This window comes from Anolis sagrei, chromosome 12 (genome assembly GCF_037176765.1).
Source record: "Anolis sagrei isolate rAnoSag1 chromosome 12, rAnoSag1.mat, whole genome shotgun sequence".
Lineage (NCBI taxonomy): Eukaryota > Metazoa > Chordata > Lepidosauria > Squamata > Dactyloidae > Anolis > Anolis sagrei.
Window position 1 is genome coordinate 21,534,831 of NC_090032.1, and position 10,279 is coordinate 21,545,109.

At 35.0% G+C, this 10,279-nt stretch overlaps 1 protein-coding gene across 1 annotated transcript in view; it reads left to right on the forward strand.

Moving 5' to 3' along the window:
* Positions 1-12: 12 nt before the first annotated feature.
* POLR3C (RNA polymerase III subunit C) overlaps positions 13-10,279 on the forward strand; it is a 24,623-nt gene continuing 14,356 nt past the window's right edge. The window contains exons 1-4 of the mRNA XM_067472566.1: positions 13-116; positions 2,203-2,374; positions 5,865-6,126; positions 8,177-8,350. Of these exons, the coding sequence (XP_067328667.1) occupies positions 2,228-2,374; positions 5,865-6,126; positions 8,177-8,350 (583 nt within the window). The 5' untranslated portion in view covers positions 13-116; positions 2,203-2,227. The remainder of the gene's footprint in view (positions 117-2,202; positions 2,375-5,864; positions 6,127-8,176; positions 8,351-10,279) is intronic.

The window sequence follows — 10,279 nt, forward strand, 5'->3', positions numbered from 1 at the left end:
GCTCGGCCTACGCTCGGACTGGGCGGGGCTTGCCGAGGCGGAAGTGGTTGCCATGGTTACCCGGAAGAGGCGAGGATTTGAGGCCTACTCGAGGAAGTCGAAGCCTGCGCAGAAGGGTGAGATCTTGAGGTGGAGGTTAATCAATAATAATAATAATAATAATAATAATAATCAATAAGCCATAATATAAAATAAAATGTATATATTATATATGTCTAAATGTATGTCTCTCTGTGTGTATATTTCCATAAGCAATAATATAAAATAATATATATATAATAAAATAAATAAATAAAATAAAATAAATAAAAATAAATAAATAAATAAATAAAAATATATAATATATATAATGTATTATATAAATAATATATATATAATATATATAATGTGTACATATATATATATATATTTATGTCAGCATATATGTATGTCTATATATCTATCTATATATCTATCTATAAATGTATGTCTGCATATATATATGTGTGTGTGTGTATATATCCATAAGTAATAATATAATATATATATTATATATGTCTAAATGTATGTCTTTGTATATATACATGTGTATATATCCATAAGCAATAATATAAAATAATATATATATTATATATGTCTAAATGTATGTCTGCATATATTTATCTATCTATATATATCTACATATATATATATGTATGTCTCCATATATATGTGTATATATCCATAAGCAATAATATAAAATAATATATATATAATATATGTCTACATATATATATATATGTCTGCATATATGTGTGTATATATCCATAAGCAATAATATAAAATAATATATATATATGTCTAAATGTATGTCTTTGTATATATATATGTGTATATATCCATAAGCAATAATATAAAATAATATATATATATTATATGTCTAAATGTATGTCTGCATATATATGTGTGTGTATATATATATATTTATGTCTGCATATATATGTGTATATATCCATAAGCAATAATATAAAATAATATATATATTATATATGTCTAAATGTATGTCTGCATATATATTTATTTTTTTATTTATTTGGTATGCTTGTATACCGCTAATATCTCAGCCTGTGCGGCGACTCATTGCGGTTTACAACATGTTAAAATATACAATTCACTTTAAGCATATAAGATTAAAATTAAGAATATATACAAAAACATACATAGTATTGGGCCACCAATACAGATCGGGACATCTCATAGTTAAAATCGTAATCCAATTCGTTATGTGTATATATCCATAAGTAATAATATAAAATAAAATATATATGTCTAAATGTATGTCTGCATATATCTAGTATCTATCTATCTATCTCTACATATATATATATGTATGTCTCCATATATATGTGTATATATCCATAAGCAATAATATAAAATAAAATATATATTATATATGTCTAAATGTATGTCTGCATACATATCTATATATATACACACACATATATATTAATGTCTGCATAGATATGTGTATATATATCCATAAGCAATAATATAAAATAAAATATATGTTATATATGTCTAAATGTAGGTCTGCATATATATATATACATACATATATACATATATATATATGTTTGCATATATATGTGTATATATCCATAAGCAATAGTATAAAATGAAATACATATTATATATGTATATATATATATCTGCATATGTATGTGTATATGTATGTGTATATGTATGTATGTGGATATGTATATGTGTTTTGTGTGGGTATGTGTGTGTATATATTTGTGTATATGTTTGTGTGTGTATATTTGTGTATTTGTGTGTTTACATGTGTGTGTATATATCCATAAGCAATAATATAAAATAAAATATATATTATATATGTCTAAATGTATGTCTATATGTATATATATATATATGTATGTGTGTGTGTGTATGTATGTGTGTTTGTGTGTGTATATATATATATGAAGACATATCTATATAGATATATAGAGGTGTAGGAATATATGTGTCCCACCCTGACTATCTAAATACATGGAAATACATAGATGGATGTGTATGTGTGTGTGTGTATGGAGATACTGCTTCGAAGAAGGTTGTCCAAAGTATATATATGCTTCCAATGTTGAGTCTTCTTTATTTATTTATTTAATTTGTGGAGAGAAAAAGCAGGGTGTAAATAATAATAATAATAATATGATGATGATGATACAATCCTATGTTTTCCAGGGCGCTCCGTTTCCGCGAAAGGGAGATGACGCAGGCGCAGATCCAGCTGTGCTCCCTCCTCCTGCGCGAACACTTTGGGGAGATCGTGGGGGCCATTGGGACGCAGCTCATCCGCAGGGGGGGGCAGCCCTTGGGGGTCCTGGCCCACCAGGCACGCAGGCCCCTCCACCAGGTAACGGCTCAGTCAGCACCACGTCAGGTGTATCGCAAATGGCGTGGCATCCATCAGCCATTGTCCCTTCGTATCGTAAATGTATCGTAAATATCGTAAATAAACATCATACTAATAATACATGATATCTATATAAAATGTAATGTTCGTTTGTGGGATTGACATAACTCAAAAACCACAGGACGAATTGACACCAAATTTGGACATGATACACCTAACAACCCAATGTATGTCCTTCACTCAAAAAAAATTGATTTTATCATTTGGGAGTTGTAGTTTCTGGGATTTGTCGTTTACCTACAATCAAAGAACATTCAGAACCCCACCAACGATGGAATTGAACCAAACTTGGCACGAATATTCCATATGCCCAAATATGAACACAGATGGAGTTTAAGGGAAATAGACCTTGACATTTGGGAGTTGTAGTTGCTGGGATTTATAGTTCACCTACAATCAAAGAGCATTCCGAACTCCACCAATGATGGAATTCAACCATACATGGCACACAGTACTCCCATGACCAACAGAACACACTGAAAGGGTTTGGTGGACATTGACCTTGAGTTTGGGAGTTGTAGTTCACTACATCCAGAGAGCACTGTGGATTCAAACAATGATGGATCTGGACCAAACTTGGCACGAATATTCCATATGCCCAAATGTGAACACAGATGGAGTTTAAGGGAAATAGACCTTGACATTTGTGAGTGGTAGTTGCTGGGATTTATAGTTCACCTACAATCAAGGAGTATTCTGAACTCCAGCAATGATGGAATTCAACCAAACATGGCATACAGGACTTCCATGACCAACAGAACACACTGGAAGGGTTTGATGGGCATTGACCTTGAGTTTGGAAGTTGTAGTTCATCTAATTCCAGAGAGCACTGTGGACTCAAACAATGATGGATCTGGACCAAACTTGGCACAAATATTCCATATGCCCAAATGTGAACACAGATGGAGTTTAAGGGAAATAGACCTTGACATTTGGGAGTGGTAGTTGCTGGGATTTATAGTTCACCTACAATCAAAGAATATTCTGAACTCCACTAATGATGGAATTGGGCCAAATTTAGCACACAGGGCTCCCATGACAAACAGAAAAAACTGGAAGGGTTTGGTGGACATTGACCTTGAGTTCGGGAGTTGTAGTTCACTCCTTGAGTTTGGGAGTTGTAGTTCACTGCATCCAGAGAGCACTGTGGACTCAAACAATGATGGATCTGGACCAAACTTGGCACAAATATTCCATATGCCCAAATGTGAACACAGATGGAGTTTAAGGGAAATAGACCTTGACATTTGTGAGTGGTAGTTGCTGGGATTTATAGTTCACCTACAATCAAGGAGTATTCTGAACTCCAGCAATGATGGAATTCAACCAAACATGGCATACAGGACTTCCATGAACAACAGAACACACTGGAAGGGTTTGATGGGCATTGACCTTGAGTTTGGAAGTTGTAGTTCATCTACCTCCAGAGAGCACTGTGAACTCAAACAATGATGGATCTGGACCAAACTCTACACAAATACTCAATATGCCCAAATGTGAACACTGGTGGAATTTGGGGGAAATAGAATCCTGATATTTGGGAGTGGTAGTTGCTGGGATTTATAGTTCACCTACAATCAAAGAGCATTCTGAACCCCACCAATGAGAGAATTGGGCCAAACCCACACAGAACCTCCATGTGGGCCACAGCAACGCGTGGCAGGGGACCGCTAGTCTATATATATAAAAATGTAATGTTCGTTTGTGGGATTGACATAACTCAAAAACCACTGGACGAATTGACACCAAATTTGGACACAAGACACTTGTCAGGCCAACGACTGACCATCACTCATAAAAACACACACACACACACAAAACCCCAGCAGAAGAGACTTAAAGACACAAAAAATACACCATATATACATATACACCTACACACATTCATACACACACACGTATATATATATGCACAAGCACACACATACACCTACATATATACATATACAAATGCACACATATATGATATACACATGCACACACATATACATATCTACATACATACATATATTTATTATTTATTTATTTACGCCGCCAATCTCTCCCCGAAGGGGACTCAGCAGCATGCAAGGTATATATTACATACAATATATTATATTATTAGCATAGTACAATATCAGCATTAAACATTGCTATATTGCACCATACCACTATATCGTAATATTATTAGTAATATTATATGTAATATAAATATATAATTATAATATATTATTATTATTAGCATTATATTGCATTACATTATAATATTATAAATATTATATGCATATACAATATATTATATTATTAGAATAGCACAGGAGACAAGGTGGAACTGATCCATATTCACACAAATATGTATATAGGCAAGAACACACATACGCAACATGCATGTGCACATGTAAACACAGAAATACACAAATATATACATACATATATACACACACACACATATATACACAAACACACATATATACACAAATATATGCACACACATACCCCCATATATATATATATATACACACACACACATATATATATATATACACACACACACACATATATATATACACACAAATATATACACACACACAAAACGCATATACATATCCACATACATACATATACACACAAATATGCATATAGACAGGCACACACATACGCAATATGCATGTACACATGTAAACACATGTAAATACACAAATATATTCACACATACACACACACACATATACACAAACACACATATATACACAAATATATACACACACAAAACACATATACATATCCGCATACATACATATATACACAAATATGCGTATAGACAGGCACACACATACGCAATATGCATGTACACATGTAAACACACAAATAGACAAATATATACACACATATATACACACACAAAACACATATACATATCCACATACATACATATCCACACAAATATGCATATAGACAAGCACACACATACGCAATATGCATGTGCACATGTAAACACACATATACACACACACATATATATACACAAACGCACATATATACACAAATATATACACAAATATATACACACACATACACACACACAAAACACATATACATATCCACATACATACATATACACACAAATATGCATATAGACAGGCACACACATACGCAATATGCATGTACACATGTAAACACACAAATATATACACACATATACACACACACAAAATACATATACACAGACTGAGCCACAGGAACGCGCGGCAGGGGACAGCTAGTAATACATAATATAAAATAATATAATACTATCACAAATATATAAGATCCCTCTCACTTCCTGTTGTCTCAACCACGTTGTTCCTAACTAGGAGCCATTTGTCAGTTGGGGACTGGCTGCGTACGTGTGTGTCTATCTTTCTATCTGGAGGACAGTCCTTTCTTTGACGCTTCCGATTTCTCGCGCAGGTGCGTAAGGCGCTGTGTGTGCTGATCCATCACGGCCTGGTGTCCTTCCATGCGCCGCGGAGGCGCGGTGCGGCGGTGGAGTACGAGGCCCATTGCGGGCGTGTCCTGCGCCTCCTGCGCTTCCCGCGCTACATCTACACAGCCAAGACCCTCTACGGCGACGCGGGAGAACTCCTGGTGGAGGAGCTGCTGCTCAACGGGCAGATGCCACGCAGCGCCCTGGTCAGGAAGGTGGCCGACCGGCTGACCGACACCATGGAGGGTGAGCATCGCAGAGCTGGGGGGGGGGGGCGAGGGTCATCCAGTCCAGACCCTTTCTCCTGGTGTTGAGGACCCCACCAACAAAGTCCTCCTGACAGAAAACTCTAGAGAAGTAGCCTCCACTGGACTCCCATGTTGAAGTTGTTTGTCATTTATAATGTAGATTTCAAAGTATGTATGTATGTATGTATGTTGTAATGTATCCCTGTAATGTATCCCTGTGTGAAAAGAGTTAACGGAACCATGGAGGGAATGGCATTCCTAGAGAGGTCATAAATCAGGTGTATAGAACAAATGGACGAAGCGCCATACCTTACTCTGGAATGCAAGAGGTGTGGACTAGTACTGATAATGGTTAGTGAGTTCACAATGTTTCGACTGGACAAAAAAGAAGCAAGTTTATGATGTGCGGAGTTATCAGTACTAGTCCACACCTCTTGCATTCCAGAGATTCTAATGTATAGAGCTGTAAAATAAAGTAGTTTATAGCCTAAAGTGGCTGTGATTGGTCTGTTCCTGCCTTGCTGTGCTGCCGATGCCACTGACAGTTGGGTTATGGGCCCAGCATCCCAAGTAGTCTATATACCACTAGAGTTGGAGGGAAGCCCCAAAGATCATCCAGTCCAGCCCCCTGTTGTTTATTTACATTGGTTTATGTATTTTATGTTATTTTATTTTCTGATTTTCTGTTGTGTTTTCGTATTTATATTGTGTTTACTGTATTGATGGGTGTGGCCTCATGTAAGCTGCCCCGAGTCCCCTTGGGGAGATGGTGGCGGGGTATAAATATATTATTATTATTATTATTATTATTATTATTATTATTGGGGATAACACCACATCAAAGCCCTCCTGACAGATGGCCATCTAGCCATCTCCCCCAGAGAAAGGAAACTCCAATGGACTCCCAATCTGTGCTTTAGTTGGAAGGGACCCCCAAAGGTCATCCAGTCCATCCCCCTGCTGTTGAGGAAGACACCACCGAAGCCCTCCCGACAGATGGCCCTCTAGCCATCCCCCCCCAGAGAAAGAAGGGGACTCCAATGGACTCCCAATCTGTGCTTTAGTTGGAAGGGACTCTCCAAAGGTCATCCAGTCCATCCCCCTGCCACCACCGAAGCCCTCCCGACAGATGGCCCTCTAGCCACCCGCCCCCCCCCCCCCGAGAAAGAAGGAGAGTCCAATGGATTCCCAGTCTGCGCTTTAGTTGGAAGGGACCCTCAAAGGTCATCCAGTCCATCCCTTTGCTGTTGATAAAGAAGCCACCAAAGCCCTCTCGACAAAGGGAGGGGGCGTGGGCGGAGGAGGAGGGGGAGGACCGAAGAATTGGGTCAGGGTGGGAAGGGGCGGGGCGGCGAAGGGAGGGGCGGGGCTTGCACGGAGGGAGCGTGGGCGGAAGAGGAGGAGGAGGACTGATGGATTGGGTCAGGGTGGGAAGGGGCGGGGCAGCGAAAGGAGGGGGCGTGGCTTGCGCAAAGGGGGCGTGGTCCAGCCATGTATTCAAGAGAAGGAGAAGGAACACGTGGAGGGGGGAGGAGAGGGAGAGCCAGGCCTCCCAGGACACCTCTGCGCATGATCCGTGTTGTTTAGAAATTGTGAGTTTGTTGTGATGTGTATCGGAATTGTGATGATTGTTGGTCATACCTTGGGGTATGAGGAATGTGTACACGTCAAGTTTGGTGAGTTTTCCTCCGGGGTGTTTCCCGTTTTTGGGCACCTAAGGACGCCCTTTACAGATTTATATATATAGATAATAATAATAATAATAATAATTATTATTATTATTATTATTATTATTATAGCCATAGAATCCTAGAGTTGGAAGAGATCCCCAAGGCCGTCCAGTCCAGCCCTTTTCTGCTCCTAAGGAAGACACAATCAAAGCCCTCCTGACAGATGGCCACCCAACTTCTGCTTTATAACAATAACAGTCTAATGTTGAATATATACGCTAATATAGGCTAATTCTGAATATTTCATCCCCTTCCCAAAATATTTGCCTAGTGGAAGTGGGATCCTGTTCTAGACCTTGTCGTTTTCTTTCCTCCCAGAGGGCAAAACGATGGACGACGGCGAGGTCTCGGCCACCTTTGTGCGCCTGGCCGACACTCGCTTTGTCCAGCGGTGCCCTTCGACCCCCAGCGAGAGCCAAGGCTCCGCCTCCTCCGATGCCTCCGCCTTCCTCGAGACTGACACCCACGCCCCCCAAAAAACCAGCCTCGCAGGTAAGGTGCGCTCGACTCCCCATCGCCTTTATTTATGTCTTATGTCAAATTATTATAAATTATTATATATATTAAAGGCGTTCATGGGCAGAATCATTGGGTTGCTGTGAGTTTTCCGGGCTGTATGGCCATGTTCCAGAAACATTATCTCCTGACGTCCAGCTGACTAATAATTAATATATTATAATAATATATTAGAGACTCAAAGCAGCTATGGATCTATTATATATTATATTATATTATATTATATTATTATATTATATTATATTATATTATATTATATTATATTATAATAATATATTAGAGACTCAAAGCAGCTATGTATCTATAATAATAATAATAATATATTAGAGACTCAAAGCAGCTATGTATCTATAATAATAATAATAATAATAATAATATATTAGAGACCCAAAGCAGCTATGTATCAATAATAATAATAATTATTATTATTATTAGAGACCCAAAGCAGCTATGTATCTATAATAATAATAATAATAATAATAATAATAATAATATATTAGAGACTCAAAGCAGCTATGTATCAATAATAATAATAATAATAATAATTATTATTATTATTATTAGAGACCCAAAGCAGCTATGTATCAATAATAATAATAATAATAATAATAATAATAATATATTAGAGACTCAAAGCAGCTATGTATTGTTATTATTATTGTAGAAATATTATTTATTAACAGGACCCAGCTATAACTATCTCTATTATTATTATTATTATTATTATTATTATTATTATTCACAGGTGGTGATTTTGTCAGCGCTGATTGTTTTTAAGTGCAGGCCAAGGTCTTTAGACACTGCACCCAGCGTGCCAGTCACTACTGGGACCACCTTGACAGGCTTATTATTACTCTTATTATTATGTTTATTTATACGCTTCTTTTTCTGTCCACAATAGGGACTCAAAGCTACTATGTATCTATTATATATATATGTGTGTGTGTGTGTGTGTATATATATATATATATATATATATATATAATATTATAATATATTATAATATATTAGAGACTCAAAGCAGCTATGTATAATATATATATATATATTATTAATATATATATTATAATAATATATTAGTGACAACGCAGCTATGTATCTATTATATATATAATATTATATATATAATATTATAATATAATATATTTGAGACTCAAAGCAGCTATGTATCTATAATATATATATAATATTAATACATATATATTATATTATAATAATATATTAGAGACTCAAAGCAGCTATGCACCTATAATAATAATAATATATTAGAGACCCAAAGCAGATATGTATCTAATATATATATATATATATATTATTAATATATATATTATAATAATATATTAGAGACTCAAAGCAGATATGTATCTAATATATATATATATATATATATATATAATATTAATATATATATTATATTATAATATATTAGAGACTCAATGCAGCTATATATCTATAATAATAATATATTACTCAAAGCAGCTATGTATCTATAACAAATATATAAATATATATAATTTATATATATATTGTAATATATATTATATTATAATAATATAATCAAGACTCAAAGCAGCTATGTATGTACAATAATAATAATATATTAGAGACTCAAAGCAGCTATGCACCTATAATATATATATATTATATATATATATATACTATAATATATATTATATTGTAATAATATATTAGAGACTCAAAGCAGCTCTGTATCTAATATATATATATATATATATATATATATAACATTAATATATATATATTATAATAATATAATAGAGACTCAAAGCAGCTATGTATCTATAATATATATATATTATTTATATATATATTATAATATATATTATATTGTAATAATATAATAGAGACTCAAAGCAGCTTTGTATCTATAATAATAATAATAAT